Source organism: Dipodomys spectabilis, unplaced genomic scaffold (assembly GCF_019054845.1).
Source record: "Dipodomys spectabilis isolate Male_0828 unplaced genomic scaffold, ASM1905484v1 ptg000096l, whole genome shotgun sequence".
Classification (NCBI taxonomy): Eukaryota; Metazoa; Chordata; class Mammalia; order Rodentia; family Heteromyidae; genus Dipodomys; species Dipodomys spectabilis.
Genome location: NW_024870773.1, coordinates 7,479,236 through 7,497,239, shown reverse-complemented (window position 1 = coordinate 7,497,239; position 18,004 = coordinate 7,479,236). Strand labels below are relative to the sequence as shown.

Below are 18,004 nucleotides of genomic sequence, written 5' to 3'. Positions count from 1 at the left end.
GTTTCATACAAACCTATTAACAATTTCTATTATCAAAGTTCTGAGGTTTTTTAATTACCTCCTTCCCCACTTTTTGGCTCTCACTATTTAAAAGACTTCACTATCATTTCTACCTGCATAACTGTTACTTTGTACTTCTACAGCCAAATGGTTTTTTTTTTATTTTTTATTTTTTATTTTTGGGTCCGGTCGTGGGGCCTGAACTCTGGGCCTGGCCACTGTCCCTCAGCTCTTCAGCTCAAGGCCAACGCTCTACCACTTAAGCCACAGCACCACTTCCCGCTTTTTTTTCTTTTTGCTTATGTGGTGCTGAGGAATCGAACCCAGGGCCTCATGCGTGCAAGGCAAACACTCTACCACTGAGCCACCTTCCCAGCCCCCCAAATGGTTTTTATACTAATTACATGTGGAATCCTTTACATGCTCAATGTACTCTTTAGATTAAATGCACTTTATTCAAAAAACTGTTTTGTAGCATCCTCAGCAATCATAAAAACTGGATTTTTCAAAGTATAATCTACAGTAAAACATTGGAGGACCCCACATCACACATCATTTTCCTTCCCATTTTTCTCCTCCTGTTCCCACTTTTACCAGTCTTCTTACTGCTGTACATACCAGGGAGCTTTAATCAAGTTCCACTGTGGGGAGAGGGAATTACATTACTAATTTGGATTTTTTTTTTTTTGAGCAATCACTACAATTCTTTTAGAAAAATCTGAACAATAAGTAAATTAAAGTCATATTACATTGGTTATAAACCACATATAGAAGCATTTCATATTGCAGAAGAAGTTATTCTATATATTGTTACTGAATAAGTTCTTTCACTAGAAGAAATTAGTGCAAATTAGATGTAATATTTTAACCTTGGCATTATAATCTACCACCTAATGGCTATAAAAACTTGCATTCTATTAGCTACAGAGGAGTTCATTAAGAATTATGCAAAGTAAGGTCAATGGCTCCAATGGTTATGCAATCTCACCTATCACAGTGCTCACTGGGAGAAGTGGTGGCAGAGGTGGTGCTGGTGGAGCTCCAGAAGGAGGAGGGACAGAAATGTTTTCTAATAAAATAGTTTATAATTCAGGTCAGAGTGCAAGAAAAGAGAACTAAACATTCTGAAACAGCAGGAAAATACAATGTATTGGAAAGAAGAAAGAAAAGAAACACCCATATGTAACACATGTTCAAATGAATAAAGAATTTTGCTAGATAAAATTGAGTTTATAATTGTATTAACTAGAAAATGTGCCTGTCTTTATAAGTAGCCTTTCTCCTTCAGCAGTATGCTTGAAAAGCTAAGACGTTTCCCTAACGTTTTTATTATGATACTTACTTTTTAAATGTAAGCAATATTAGACTATATATACATAACAAAACTCTTTGTCTCCTCAGATCCCCCAAAAGTGTCCCATTTTCTTTAGTAAAAATTAATGGGCTAATTTAATGTTCTCCAAGAATGCTTTACTTTTCTAAAAAATAAAAGAACTTTCAATCTCAGTTTACATTCATCGCACTTTACTAAAATATAAACTGAATTGCACACAAAAAATGTAGTAAAGTCACAAAAGACCAGCATCAGAGTTAAATAACTATCCTACATTAAGACAACATCAAGACTCTGAGACATAATTTGCCTTTAGGCAATGATCCTTTGGATGAAATGTATAGCTGACTTGCTCTTGAAAAAATATGAGTTTTTTAAAGAATGTTATTCTTGACTACTGACAAAGACAAGCTTTTCTAAAACAAAACTGACCACATTTTTAAATAGTTACTTAAGATGCATTGTATATAAGGAGACAGAACTGGTAAAGTTCAAATAATTTTGTGACACCATCTAAATGTCACTAGCCTTTATTCTCACTGTAATTACAAATAATACTTCTAATAACTGAAGTATTTATATTACCACATATTAAACACAGAATAACATACCTGGTCCGATAGTGGGTGGTGAAGGTGTAGGCACAGCAATGGGAATGCCAATACTACTGCTTCCACTGTTTTCTCGGCTCCCACTTCCACCACTACTTCCACTACAAACACAAGAAGAAATAACTGAAAATAGCAATCCTGCATATTTATGAAGAAAATCAGAATAATCAATCACAGCTACCCATTAGTCAGGAAGATAACTATTTGAGGACAGCCTAGGCAAAGTTAGCAAAACCCCCATCTCAACAAATAAGCCAGGAATGATGATCATGCCTGTGATTCCAGTGAGGTAGGAGGCACAGGCAGAAATGTCAACAACCAAGGCCAGTCCTGAGCAAAAAGCAAGACTCTACCAGAAAAATAAAGGAAAAGGGGCTGGGGGCTTGGCTTAAGTGGCAGCGTACCTGCCTAACAGTTCAAGGCCATGAATTTAAACCTCAGTTCCACAAAAAAGAAAAGTTGTAATAAACTGAAAGCCTTTTTTTTCCCTCTTTTGTCTGTCATAGAGCTTGAACTCGGCCTGAGTGCCATCCCTCAGCTCTTCGGCTCAAGGCAAGAGCACTCTACCACTTGAGCCACAGCACCACTTCCAGTTTTCTGGTGGTTTATTGGAGACAACAGTCTTGCAGTGATGGGTGCCAGAGGCTCACGCCTGTAATCCTAGCTACTCAGGAGGCTGAGATCTGAGGATTTTGGTTCAAAGCCAGCTGGAGCAGGAAACTCCATGAGATTCTTATTTCCAATAAACCACTCAGAAAACCAGAAGGGCACTACAGCTCAAGTGGCAGAGTGTGCACCTTGAGCTGAGGGACAGCGCCCAAGCCGAGAGTTCAAGCCCCACAAACAACCAACAACAACAACAAAAAAGGTCTCAAGGCCTTTTCCTGCCCTGGCTGGCTTTGAACCCCAATCCTCAGATCTCAGCCTCCTGAGTAGCTAAGATTACAGGCATGAGCCACCAGCACCTGGCTAAACTGGAAGCTTTTCTAAACACTCTTTTACTGACATATGTATGTATTTATCTATGTACATATGAGCATACACATATTTATGTGTGCACACAAAAAATCTAATTGTTTATGATAAACCTTTAATGTGTAATTTATCTGAAATTGATAAAATATTCATATCATCTCTACTAAAAAATATTAAAATCTTACAATACAGTGTGTTGCCAACTTTTTAAAACCCACTACACAGAGTGAATAGCTGTGGTGATGCACAACTGTAATCCTAGCAAATGGGAGGCTGAGGTGGGGAAAGCTTGAGTTCATGGTTTGTTTGGGCTATAGGACAAGATGTCTCAAAAATAAAAAACAAAAGATACAAGGAACAAGCAAGAATGAGCCACGTTATGAGAAGCACTGATAGCTCATGCCTGTAATCTTAGCTATTCAGGAGGCTGAGATATTTAGATCACAATTCAAAGCCAACCCAGACAGAAAGTCCATGAGCTCTTATCTCCAATTACCACCCAAAAAGCCAGAAGCAGAACTGTGGCTCAAATGGAAGAGCACTAGCCTTGAGTACAAAAGTTCCAGCACAAGCACACACTTGTGGCTTACACCTGTAATCCTAGTTACTTGAGAGTCTGAGATCTGAGGATCATGGTTCAAAGCCAGCCCAATAGTCTGAGAAACTCTTATCTCAAATAAACTACTCAGAAAACTGGAAGTGGTGCAGTGGCTCAGTAGTAGAGTGCTTACCCTGAGCTAAAGAGCTAAGGGACAGTGCTCAAGCCCAGAGTTCAAGCCCTACAACAGACAAAAAAAAAAAGCTCGGGACAGTGCTGAAGCCCTGAGTTCAAGCCTCAGGACCAGTACACAAAAGAAGGAACCATGTTGTCATGGAACTCCACAGTCAAGAATGAACAAAGTGTGATGGACACTACAAAGCATAAAGTACATATGAGCATGTACACAGCCTTAGGCTCTGGATTAATACTTATCTGAGACAGTCTCTCTCTGTGGCTGGCTTCATACAAACTTCTAGGCTCAAGTGACTCCCCTGCCTCAGCCCTCCAAGTACTGAAAAAATGCATTAAATACTACCAGACCTAGCTCACATTATAGTTTAAGGGCAAAGTTTTACAGAGTCTGGGTAAAAATTTTCTTAATTCTCAATATGATTTATAAATAAGAAAACAGATTTTATATATACACATATATATATATATATATATTAGATTAATGAAAGAAAAAAGCACTGAGTGTCAAGCCCTCCCTAATTCTTTAAAGCCAATTCATCAATACATCAAAGATATATAAATATCTGTGCACTTGTTATGCTCTTCTATTATTATTGACTTAAATGACATTTTCTCACATAAGGGATGGTCAAAAGTGGGCCACGTCTAATTCTTGCTGTGAGCTAAGACTATGATTTTACATTTTTTAAACACTTGGAAAAAAAATTTAAAGAATCTTTTGCAACATATTAAAAGTATGTAAAACTTAAATTTCAGTATCATAAATAAAGTTTAATACAGCCATTTTCATATCATTATGGCTGTTTTGTGATACAATGAAAAAAACTGAGCATTCCCAGGAGAGCCTAGGCGGCCTGTGAACCCTAAAATATTGGCAGTCAAGCAATTTATAGTTATTTCTAATCTAACAGAATACATTCATGAAAAAAAGAACTACCTGACTGCCAGTGACTCATGCCTATCAATAATCCTAGCTTTTCTAGAGCCTGACCCTGAGGGATCAACATTCAAAGTCAACTTAGGCAGAAAAGTTCCTGAGACTCCATTTCCAATTAAGTAGCAAAAGGCACAGCTGGAGGCATGGCTTAAGGCATTGTAGAGTGCCAGCCGTGTGCAAGCAAGTCAAACAAGAGCACAAGTTCTTTTCTGCCCACACTGCTCCCAAACTGCTCTCCTTCCAGATCTCAGCCTCCTGAGTAGATAAGGTTGCAGGCACCACGCGTGATACATTTTTAAGTGATAGATACAATAACACCCTCTAGTATAACAACTCTCTTAAAATTCTTCCTCAAAAATAAGCTAAATCATCTGTCGTCCAACTTTTTAAATTTTAAATCATATTGCATAACTTCTATGGTATTCAACCTTTCATCCAAATATACTACAGAATGTTTGTCATGCCAGGTGATGATGGCTCACACCTGTAATCCTAGCTAGACACGAAGCTGAGATCTGAGAATCTTGGGTCAAAACCAGCCCAGGCCAGAAAAAGAAAAACCACAAGTGGAGCTGTTGCTCAAGTGGCAGAGCGCTAGCCTCAAGCAAAAAAGTTCAGGAATAACACCCAGATAATTTTAAAAAACATTCCTTTGTTTTAAATCCAAATATACTTCTGTTGGGCTGGGAAGGTGGCTCAGTGGTAGAGCGCTTGCCTTGCATGCATGAGGCCCTGGATTCGATTCCTCAGCACCACATAAGCAGAAAAAATTTTAAAAAGCCAGAAGTGGCGCTGTGGCTCAAGTGGTAGAGCGCTAGCCTTGAGCTGAAGAGCTGAGGGACAGCGCTCAGGCCCAGAGTTCAGGCCCCACGACTGGACCCAAATATACTTCTGTTGTCAAAGAGGAAGTAACTAAGGACCTGTTCAGAGTATAAACATTTTAAAGCTCTAAAAAGCAGCAAGTACAATGTAAATTCATAGAAGTACTTACAGTGTTATCACCCTCAACATTTATATACAGTATTAATATTAAAGGATAACTTCACTTTTACCCAGCACCTTTTATAGAAATTAGTTACAGTAAAAAACATCTCATTTTAAATGTTCAAATGAAATTTGAAGGTTTACCTGTGTGTCCTTGGTCTCTGATTTAAAGAAGCCGTCCTTCCTGGACTATGCTGACTTCCAAGCCTTGCAGGACTAGTCATGTAGTCATTAGGAACTGTTGGAGGTTTAACAGGTTCCAGGGTTTTATAAGGTGTATTCCGTCTAAAAAACAACAATACAGGAAGGAATATTGAATAATAAAATAGACCCCTCTCCCAAATTTGCAATTATTATCTCTTTGTGACTAATCGTAACAGGTTTTAAATTTTAATAAACTAATTTTGTTTTCTAAACTGAGCTATATAAATATTACTTCAATATGAAAACTAAAATTTGTTACATGTTTCCTTCAAAGGAGTAAAGTTCTAAACTTATTCCTAATTTTTAAAAAAGGGTTATGATTCTTTGAAACATGATTATTCCAGGCTTAGTCACCTATAAACCACTGTCCTTTACAAAGAAAGCTAAATATTGCCTTAATTTCTGCCTCAATATGGGAATATCTGAACTATATTCAACATCTTTGATATAATGCTATTAACTTAAGAACTGTTACTATGGGGGGGGGGGGGGGGAGGCTGGGAAGGGATGAGAAGGGTAAACAAAGGAGGAGGCTGCAATGCTTGGTAAGAAATGTACGCATTATCCTGCCCATGTAATTGTAACCCCTCTGTACAGTATGTTCACAAATAAAATTAAATTAAAAAAATAAAAAAAGAAATAAAAAAAAAAAGAACTGTTACTATTATTTTAGTTCTCTATTTTTTCAGGGGCAGAAGTTGAAAAAAATGAAAACCGAAACTAAAATCTTCACTAAGCTAATATAATACTTTCTATGTTAAGGTAAATAATCTTTCAGAAATTTCTTGGAAAGTTTTGAAAATATTTGGTAGCTTGAGAATAGGAAGGAAAAAAACCTATTACCTTTTCTACTTTTTTTGGGTGGGGGCAGAAGTAGGGAGTACACTTAGGACCTACAACATAAGTGCTCTACAATGTGAACCATAATTCTTATATAGTTTTTGTTTGTTTTCTTGTATATGGTATGTTTTCCTTTGTCCACTTTTATTGTTTTTGTCTTTAAAAATTATTACCATGAATTAATTGTACAAAAGGGTTTCATTGTGTTCTTTTCATATGTATATAATGTACTTGGATCAAATTTATCTCTTAGCTTATTTTTCAGATAGTATTTTGAGCTAACTTTGTCCAGGCCGACCTCGAAATCATGTTCTACTCTCCCTACCTCACCGGTATCTGGGATTACAAATATGCAACACCATAACTGGCCTCTCTTTTCTATTTTTCGAACTGGCCTTCCCCTAAAACTACTTTAATACGGAGGGTCTTAGATTACAACTGGTTTATAGTTACAAGGCCAGGAAAAGACTCCTAATTCTTAAGTGTCAAATAGGGAAACAAGAAGCGGTGTAAATACTAAGCCAAACTACAGAGAGCAGGCTACTTGCTCAAAGTTGAATAATATAAATATTGTAAATATATGCCTAAATATCATTTGGAACTCTCTTGTCCTTCCACTTAAAACATATCTAAGTTAGACTTACAATTAATTTTTTTAATTAGACAAAAAAGTATTCATTTATAACAAATTATAAAAGAACTTTCCAAGTACAGACTTCTGTAGAGATATTATTAAAGCAGGCAGATTGATTTTGGATTCTGTTCAGCGAGTAAGAATTAAAATGAATTGGAAAAAGGTATCATCACATAGAGAAGGTTCTAAGACAAAGATCCATACACTTATCTAAGTGACACTCTTTTCTTTAGCATAGAAATTCTTTTGTAAAATACAGTTGAATCCTTACCCCAATGTTCCCCGGCCTGACATGGGAGGACTTGGTGGTTTCTGAGTAGGAGGATTTGTTCTCGACAGTGTGCCAGTTCTTGCAGGCTGATTATTTCCATGCTAAAATGTGGAAAGAGAGCTTTTATTTTTATATCAAATTGTTCTCCTGGTGTTTTAACACTATGTATTATTTTTTTTAATAACAGAATGTGAAGTAAGGATTCCCAGACAGGTTTTTGTTTTTGTTTTTGGTCGGTCATGGAGCCTGAACTCTGGGCCTGGGCACTGTCCCTCAGCTCTTCAGCTCAAGGCTAGCGCTTTACCACTAGAGCCACAGTGCCATTTCCAGCTTTATCTGCATATGTGGTGCTGAAGAATCGAACCCAGGGCCTCATGCATGCAAGGCAAGCACTCTACCTCTGAGCCACCTTCCCAGCCCCCAGACAGTTCTAATAAAGACTTTGGTACTACATTTTTAAAAGTTAAGGAACCATCTGCACTGAGTCTTTCCTACCATTTTGTGTCACTCATGTGAGCTTTTGGCAAAATGCAAGTGAGACTTTATTAAATTATCACTAAACATGTTTACTCAGATTAAACTTATCTGCACTCAACTACTGGGTTTCTTAAATTTTTCAAATGTGTGCAAAAGCATAAACTACAGATCTCACTGTCAATCTGCTAAAACACCCATCTGAAAAATCGTCTTTATCCTAACAATTCAGTAACAAAGTCACATTATGATGTCTGGGAAACCTCCTAATTGTAAGTCAATGAAAGCAAGGCAACTATCAAAATATGAGCAAAGCAATAAATGTTAGCAAAATTAATGTTCCTCTATCAATGCAAATGTCAATATATCCTTGATATATTAACACAGCCAAGCTAAATGTTGCTGATTGGAACTGAGTTTGAGTACATTTAATCTATATAAATCCTACAGGAAAAAGCAGACAGACATAGAAGAGTTTTCAAATTTTAGTGGCTCTGCAGCCTCTATCAATATAGAGGAAATACTGTGGATCAAATGTAAGTAATATTTCTTACCTTGGCTTTTAGCCACTTTATGTTGGCAAAAAAAGAGGGGGGAAAAGTAGAAATTAATTCTAGGTAAGTTATATCTGACAGGACAGGTTTACATTTATAGTTATTCAAGTCATTCTAATTAAGCTTTATCCAGTCATATTCCAAATATTTTATATTCAAAAGTACAAGAATATTCATATGTTCCATGTTTCAAAAGAAATATATATTATTAAGGAAACCACCACTTAATTATGCCAATATCATGCAAGCCCAGTAATTTCTTAGGTCAATAGTTTATCCTATAGGAACTATTCCAAATGAATTACAGAGACCTAAAAGGGAAAAAAAAAATTTTGAGATAAACAAAATTGAAGAACACACTAGACCTAAAGCTATTTAAATTTCTCACATTCGAGACTGAAGACTTTAGTGGATAATGAATGCCCAAATATGAGAATTCATTATTTAAATTGCAGTATAATATATAAAATTCAAAATCATAGGTTGTTTTTTGATCCAGAAAAGGATTTTGCACATTAATATTTAAGGATGAAATCATAGATTGGCTATGTAGCTCAGTAATAGAGAACTTAACTAACATGTAAGGCCATGGGCTGTTTTGTTGCTGTTTGTAGTTATGATTGTGGGGCTTGAGCTCATGGCCTGGGCACTGTCCCTGAGCTTTTTCTGCTCAAGACTAGTGCTGTGTCACTTTGACAGGCCACTTCCAGTTTTCTGGTAGTTAATTAGAGATAAGAGTCTCATGGGAGTTTTCTGCCCAGGCTGGCTTCAAACCATGAGCCTCAGTTCTCATCCTCTTGAGTAGCTAGGATTACAGATGTTAGCCACCTGCACCCGAGTTGGCCCAGGGTTTAATAACCAGCACTGAATAAAGAAAGTTATCGTGCACATTAATAATCTGGGGCCAGATTCTAACTGAAAAACAGACTGGAAAATATTTCTATTCAAATTCTGAGCAGACCCAACAACACTAAGATACATGCTGCTTTAGTTTAAAGTTTTGTTCTGAACCAGATTAGTTAAAATTCAAAATTAAAGAAAAATTGCCTTGCTCAGAATGAAAGGCTAATTGTATGGAAGATGCCTAGCTACATACATAAAATTGTATATATTTAGATATACACATTGCAATTAAGAAAAAAATCTTTAGCCTAGTGCTGGTTGACATGCCAGTAACTCTTAGCTGCTCAGGAAGTTAAGATCTAAGGATCACAGTTCAAACCCAGCACAGGCAGAAAAATCCAAGAGAAGCCTGGTGCTGGAGGCTCACACCTATAATCCTAGCTACTCAAGAGGTAGAGATCTGAGGACTGCAGTTTGAAGCCAGGCAGGCAGAAAAGACTCCCTGAGACTTATCTCTAATTAACCACTCAAAAGTAATACGGCTCTAGCCTTGAGCAAAAGAGCCAAGTAAGAATATAAGACCCTGCCTGAATTCAAGTCCTAGTCCCAGTCCCAGAGAGAGAGAGAGAGAGAGAGAGAGAGAGAGAGAGAGCGCCTGAGAAAGGAATAAGAAGGGAAGGGAGAGGGGGAAATGGAAGGGGGTAGGGGAAATTCTTCAGTTTCTATGAGGAATCATAAGGTTCTATGGAGTTTTAAAGTGGCATGTTCTTTCTATAATATATACCATTCTGGAAGGGGAAAGGGAGAAGGGAAGAGGTGAGAGGGAGAGGGGGGAAATTCTCCAGTTTCTAAGAGGAATCCTAAGATTCTATGGAGTTTTAAAGTGGCATGTAACACACCATTTTAAGTTGTCTAGCACTTTTCAAATTACCATAAAGACAACATTAACAGAAATTAGCCAGGAGGAATTTGCTCTCTCTAGGATATACTCTCACTTATAGTGGTACCTGAAATTTTGGATTCTTTACTGTTTGCTTAAGCATTGATATTTCTCATTTTCATTTAGAAAACATCCGGAACCCTACCTAACGACTACATTTCACACCTAGTGTTATAATACCATATTTGACTAAAATCAGGATCCCTGATGGTAAGATATATCTTAATCTGGTCTATGCATATGTACATTCTGATTATAGTATATGTATAGTATATGTATAGTGTATGCATATAGTATAGTATATGTACACAAATGTTTTTATAATGTAATGCATAACCATTATAATAATTATCATAAAGTATACATAAAGCAAATACTCAAAACACGCTCATATCTTTTCTCATTTCTTCTTTCTTTTTGTGCCAATCCTAGGGCTTCATTCAACACAGGGCCTAGATATTGTCCTGAGCTTTTTGAAACCAAGGCTTGCACTGTACCACTTGAGCCACAGCTCCACTTCTGGCTTTTTGGTTATTAACCAGAGACTTAAGAGTCTCAGACTTTCCTGGTTGAGCTGGCTCTGAACCACTATCCTCAGATCTCTGCTTCCTGAGTCACTAGAATTACAGGCTTGAGCCACTGGCACAAAGCTACTGCTTCTTTTTCAGTAGAATTAGGGTTTCAATTCAAAGCCTTATACCACTTAAGCCATACCTCCAGCAGCTTGAGTCTGCTTTTCAGACAGGGTCTCACATGTTTTGCCCAGGACTGACCTTAGACTGCTATCCTCCTACTCCACATGCTAGGATTACATGAACTTGCAGCTATACTTAACCTTCCCTTGGATCTCTTTCAAGTACAGAGGAAACCAAAAAGTTATTATTCATGTGTAAAACTAGTCCTTTTCCAAAAGAAAGAGTAAAAGAAGGGCTGGGAAGGTAGCTCAGTGGTAGAGTGCTTGCCTTGCAGGCATGAGGCCCTGGGTTCGATTCCTCAGCACCACATAAGCAGAAAAAGCCAGAAGCGGCACATGGCTCAAGTGGTAGAGCGCTAGCCTTGAGCTGAAGAGCTGAGGGACAGCGCCCAGGCCCAGAGTTCAGGCCAATGACCAACAAAAAAATAAAAATAAAAACAAATAAAAATGTTGTCAGAAGCAAAACCAAAAAGAAAAAAAAAAAGAAAGAAACAGTAAAAGAAGAACGCAACTGGGAATGAAAATTCTAGTTGAACTCTGCAACTATTCAATAGTGTAACCTTTAGTATTTTATGGAGCTTGGCTTTCTCTAATTTATAAGTGGAATGTATGCAGACTGCTAAAAATGGGAAGTGTTGGAAAAACTAACCTTTTATAGTTCAAAGTATTACTGTCAGAAACCAATAATAATGTAAGCTAAATATCAACCTAAATGGCCCCTAAAACACACCCAAAGTAAGATAGTTTATTACTTCCTTAAGCTCTCACTGTCATTCTCTAACATTTATCCTTATAGACGAATGATTTTAGAATTTGCCTAGAATCTTTTAATAAAAACAGTAAATCTGTTTTTTATTCCTCTCTATTTTCTATGCCTCAGTAGATCATCATACTAAATGTCAGCAAGGCAAATTTTTTTCTTTGAAATGATGGAGCTCACTTAGAAAATTAAAACTTAAAAAAATCCCTACATTAATATTTTAAAACTTTACTGCCTAGGGGCTGAGAAGGTGGCTCAGTGGTAGAGTGCTTGCCTTGCATGCATGAGGCCCTGGGTTCGATTCCTCAGCACCATATAAGCAGAAAAGGCCAGAAGGGGCACTGTGGCTCAAGTGGTAGAGCGCTCACCTAGCACTGAAGAGCTGAGGGACAACGCCCAGGCCCAGGACAAGACAAAAACAAAACAAAACAAAGCTGGGCGCCAGTAGCTCACGCCTGTAATCCTAGCTACTCAGGAGGCTGAGATCTGAGGATCTCCTTTCAAAGCCAGCCCAGGCAGGAAAATCTGTGAAACTCTTATCTCTAATAAACCACCAGAAAACCAGAAGTGACACTGTAGCTCAAGCAGTAGAGCACTTGCCTTGAGGTGAAGAGCTGAGAGACAGTATTCAGACCCAGAGTTCAAGCCCCACGACTGACCAAAAAAAAAAAAAATTTACTGTCTATACTATTAAAACAAAAATTAAAAGATCATCAAGCTAAGACAGATTGAGTGTCTTGAAGTTCTATTAAGCAAACTAAAACCAATATAATCAATTAGAAACCCAACTAACCTCTAGAGATTACAAATCAGAAAATACCCTAACCAATCAAATGTGTTCTTTGTTATACTTCCTTCCATTAATTTCCTCTCACACCCCTGATGTGGTCAGGAGCCATCCAATTCATGAATCACTGTTCAAATAAATTTACTTTAACTAATGTAACAGCAACCAGAACTCTTTTTTTTTTTTTTGCCAGTCATGGGGCCTGAACTCTGGGTCTGGGCGCTGTCCCTCAGCTCTTCAGCTCAAGGCTAGCACTCTACCACTTGAGCCACAGCGCCACTTCTGGCTTTTTCTGCTTATGTGGTGCTTAGGAATCGAACCCAGGGCCTCATGCATGCAAGGCAAGCACTCTACCACTGAGCCACCTTCCCAGCCCAACCAGAACTCTTTTAAGCTTAAAAACAAGCAAACAAAAGCATTTATGTACTGTTTTATAAGAAGAAAAGTCAGCATGAGACAAAAAGTATTTATGGGCAAACATATGTGTTTATATATGTATATATACGCATGCATGCATGCATAAATACACACACACACACACACACACACACACACTGGAGTCTATATGTACTTCTTTCTTTAATCCCAAAGTAGGAAATAATACAGAAGCTTTTTCTATAATTTCACATTCAAATTCATAGACCCATTAGTATAAAATATCTTCAAATGTAATTAAATTTAAGCTCTTATACAACCCTACACATACTCTGAATGAATACAAGCAAAAAGTAATCTCTACTGTTTGCTAACTGCTATAAATTCACATGTAACTCCACAAGTCCTGGAAAAGAGCACACTAAAGTCAGTGTTGTTGGCTATGTTCCTTTCAACCAGAACATGAACAAAGTTAGAATGCAACAGATCTAAAACCTGCATAAATCAGATCCATCAGAAAAGACCTGACAATGTTAGCTGACTTCTAAAAAATTATGAAATATCCTGAAGACTAGAAACAAAATTCAAAGGGACTAACATTTCAGAAAAACAGTTTAACCTAGACAGAGATGACTAAAAAATTCAGGGTCATCACTGATGTTTGCAAATTGACACATGAATACCAAAAAGTTCACAAACCTCAAGATCAGCAAATTATAGTATAGTTTTTCTTTTTTGCAGGGGCAAGTCTTTCATTTTTTCTTTTGTTTCCTTCCCCCCACCCCCCCCACCCCCCCCCACCCCCCCCCACCCCCCCCCCCGTCATGGGGCTTAACTCTGGGCCCGGGGAACTGTCCCTTGGCTCTTCAGCTCAAGGCTAGCACTCTACCACTTGAGCCAAGCCCCACTTCTGGTTTTTCTGCTTATGTGGTGCTGAGCACTCTACCACTGAGCCACCTTCCCAGCCCTCCTTTCATTTTTTTTCTAAGCTGCTCAATAACATAGCCATATACACAGGAACACAACTATAAACAAATATTTAAAGATGAAAAGACAAAAGTATAACATTTTTCTAAACCAATTTTGGAAAGCAAGTGCATGTTTTAAGCATTTATTCAGTAGTAAAAACAAGACAAGGCATTCAAAATACTAATTTACAAGAGTAGTCTATAAGTGAAATGATTTATTTAATAAGTACCTATTTTTACTTTTAGTATATTTTAATATAGCTCATCAGCTAATATTCTGTTCCAAGCTAACTAAAATTAATATTAAATAAGTATTTTATGTAAATGAGTTACTAAAGGAAATCCATCAAGTAAGCAAATACTTCTAATATATTTCCTATCTAAAATATTTGAAAACACAAACTAGTTCTTAGTTCAAATAAACATAACAGAAAGATGCTTACCTTGACACCATGACCCACATCATCCAGAACTGTGTAGTCAATAGGTTTCCGAATATATCGTACAGGGCGCTCCATATTGGCAGGTGCTATTATTTTATGGGTTCTTGATGTGTTCTTATTTGTTGTCAAAATGCCGATCTCTCTTCGAGCCACTTTCTCTTTATGAATATCCACAGTCTATATTTTAAATGTGAACAAAGCAAGAAAATATTATTTGTCATGGCCAACTACATATGTGGTGTCCATATATACTGAATCCAATATAGGTTGTACTATGGTACTGCACCATAATACAGAAATTTTCCAGTGAATATATCTTTCTCTTCAAATTAATTCCCTCGAGGCTCAAAGGAAATACGTAAGGTAATTTAAAACACTAATTTATTGGATTTGATTCTAAGGTAACTGCCAGGAAAACAATTTGTTTCCTAAAAACTTGGGAGTATGTAGGGGAGAGGAATCCTGCTCTAAAAGCTTACATCACACCCACCTTATTAATTACAACACGAAGAGGTTAAGTACTGTTGTGACACATATGCAAATTATTTGAAATTGCTATTCAGAGTAAGACAAATGAGGCTGAAGAGTTCAGTTAAAGGCTTTACAGAGAAGATAAATTTTAAATGATAAGCAAGAATATAATATGGAGATTACAAAAGACACTGGGAAAAAAAACTACACTGCAGGATTCAAGGATGGTAATGGGCTTAATTTACTAAGAAAACCCTCTTGCCCCAATTGTTTCTTGAGTCCATATGTTGTATGAACCTCAATTTGCATTAAATTTTGTTTATTCTTTTTTTTAACTGCATACTTCAAACAAAAACATCAAGGGAAAAATGATAGGACCAAAAGTTATAACCTGTCAGCAAGTGGCCTACACACCTGCTGCTTAGAACAGCTTACTCAATAATGTCCTATGAGTTTTTAAAATATTTTTAGGATTTGTTCTATTTGTATTCAAAATACAGTACACAATTAGCTATTGTCACTGTGTTGTGCAACACATCTCAAAGAGGAGAGAATTTTTAAACTTATTGTGTGTGTGTGTGTGTTTAAAGAGAGACTAGCAAAGTAGCTCTGTAGTAGAATACTTGCCTAGCCAAGTACAAGAACCTGAATTCTACCCTCAGGACCAAATTAATAATAACAGCAATAATTATTATTTAAAACATTATTACTCAGTGATTAGCATTTAATAACTGGATAGCAGTCAAGTGCCAGTGACACGCATTATAATCCTAGCTACTCAGAAGGCTGAGATCTAGAGGATCATAGTTCAAAGCCAGCCCAGACAGAAAAGTCTGTCAGACTTCATCTCCGAAATAATCTGCCTAATGTCAGGTTGGAGAAATGGCCCAAGTGGTAGAGTGCCAGCTAAGTAAGCCAGATGAGTGAGCTCAAACAAACAAAAAACAATAAAAGACCTGGTTCCCTAAACCTGCAAGCCTTTCCCTGTAATGCACTCAACAATGTGCAGGTATCAACTGTCTCTCTTTGCAGTAGTCAATAAAAAAACAGACTGTTATCTGGTACAATTGTTAACATAGCGGCTACTGTAATTGCCATGAGAAATGATATCCTTTGTCACTGACCATGAGTCTCATGTCTTCTAATAAAATCTATGAAATTATGGTAGAGTTAACCTATTCATTTGCAAAAGTCAAGTCTCCAACTACTCACAATTTATGAGTTTTGGAAATGAAGATGGAAGGCTGACAGAGACCAAACTTTCTAATAATAATGGATGGAAAAGGTGATTACAGGTATTCAGAAAAATCCATGAGAATTGTTAAATGTCCTCCCTTTTATTGTTTATTAATGAAGCTAAATTAACAGAGACTTTCAGACTGAATACCAAGAAGTAGATATATTCAGACAGCAGCCTGAACAATTCCCTGATATTGCCAACTCTCTGCCAGATGGGAGATGTTCTTCATCAAGCTGACAGTCTCATAGGCCTGCCCCAAAAACAACTTGAATTAAAATTTGTCTGGTAGAGGAGGGGAAAGCACATAGGGTCCTGTTTCATTTCAGATGATAGTTACAGAGACACATGTCTATACTGAATGTGAAAAGGAGAAAATTCTGCAGCTATTTTGGTTAGAATAAAACTAATTTTTCTGGCTAGTTTGCTTGTAAGATGATGATGCTTGTTAAAGAATGACAAAACTAGTTATCTTACTGCCCAACTTTTCCTGCAGTCTATCTAACCAACATTCAATCCTCATGAACTGACAAGTCAAAGCCTCAGCAATTTTGATAGTGGGTCTTACTTGCTATAATAAAGCATTGGCCCTCTAGGAAATTTTTCTTTTAGACAAACCCCACTAAGAACCGACTAGCCTAAGGACTTTATAGTGGATTGAGATTAAAATGCCGATATTAGGGGTGATTCACTAGAAAATGAGACATACTCAAAAAAAAAAAAAAAAACTAGAAAATCCTTAGCCTCAGCTCTAATGCTTCTAACTGAATTAAGATTCTGCTGTGCACTTGTGGCTCACAGCTGCAACCCTACTAAAATCTGATGATCATGATTCTAAGTCACAGATTTTTTTTTGGGGGGGGGGGGGGGAGGTCGGTAGTGGGGCCTGAACTCTGGGACTGGGCCCTGTCCTTCAGCTCTTCAGCTGAAGGCTAGCACTCTACCACTTGAGAGTCAGCCCCACTTCCGGCTTTTTTGCTTATGTGGTGCTGAGGAATCGAACCCAGGGCCTCATGCATATAAGGCAAGCACTCTACCACTGAGCCACCTTCCCAGCCCCAGTCACAGACTCTTTATCTCCAATTAGCCTCCCGAAAACTGGAAATGGAGCTGTGGCTTAAGTGGTAAAATCTCAGGGACAGCACCTTGGCCCTGAGTTCAAGCCCCAGGACAATCATTCCCTCATCCCACCCCATTCCAAGAAAGATAAAAGATTTTAAGAGATATTATCTTTGTCAATGGAGCAATACTCCAAATTAAAGTGGGCTCCTGAAAATAATAATGCCACTATGCAAGTAAAGCCCAAGTCTAGGAGCCCAGGGAGTACAAAACTTATTGTCCCTGCCAACAAGCTGTTCACTCAAGATATTCACAATCAAAAATGGATTATAATAGTACTGATGAGGTTATCACACAAAATATTATTCTTTGGATAGACCAAAATCATCCCAAATTTGTTTTGTCAGTCTTGGGCCTTCAACTTTGAGCCTGGGCTCTATCCCTTGGCTCTTCAGCTCAAGGCTAGTGCTCTACCACTTGAGCCACAACGCCACTTCCAGTTTTCTGTGGTTAACTGGAGAAAAGCATCTCACAGACTTTCCTACCCGGGCAGGCTTTGAACCACAATCCTCGGACCTCAGCCTAGTGAGTAGCTAGGATTACCGGTGTGAGCCACCAGCGAGTGCCCAGCTTCATCCCAAGTTTTATTTGGTTGATCAGCATGCAGCTACCATACCATTCAAAAATGAGAGTAAATGCGTTTATTCAAAAAAGATGATTGGGGATGACTTGGAACTTTTTTTTAATTTAAAGTTTCCAAGGAAGGCTGAAGACCAAACATATTTATGTTAGATATTTTAGCAAACTTTTAGGGTAATGGTAGATGCAAGAAACAAAGTACTTTGGAGGGATAAGTTACCTGCTTTGAGCAAGGTTC

At 37.6% G+C, this 18,004-nt stretch overlaps 1 protein-coding gene across 12 annotated transcripts in view; it reads right to left on the bottom strand.

The window, feature by feature from the left end:
• Positions 1 to 18,004, bottom strand: part of Abi1 (abl interactor 1) — a 99,914-nt gene that overhangs the window by 15,275 nt on the left and 66,635 nt on the right. For 5 of the 12 annotated variants that reach the window (XM_042686235.1, XM_042686239.1, XM_042686236.1 and 2 more), the window contains exons 3-7: positions 14,361 to 14,537; positions 8,551 to 8,565; positions 7,523 to 7,623; positions 5,718 to 5,858; positions 1,945 to 2,045 (exon numbers count right to left, since the gene is read on the bottom strand). In XM_042686235.1, the coding sequence (XP_042542169.1) occupies positions 1,945 to 2,045; positions 5,718 to 5,858; positions 7,523 to 7,623; positions 8,551 to 8,565; positions 14,361 to 14,537 (535 nt within the window). Of the gene's footprint in view, positions 1 to 988; positions 1,070 to 1,944; positions 2,046 to 5,717; positions 5,859 to 7,522; positions 7,624 to 8,550; positions 8,566 to 14,360; positions 14,538 to 18,004 lie in introns of all 12 variants that reach the window. The other 7 variants (XM_042686242.1, XM_042686237.1, XM_042686241.1 and 4 more) reach the window with 2 other exon arrangements.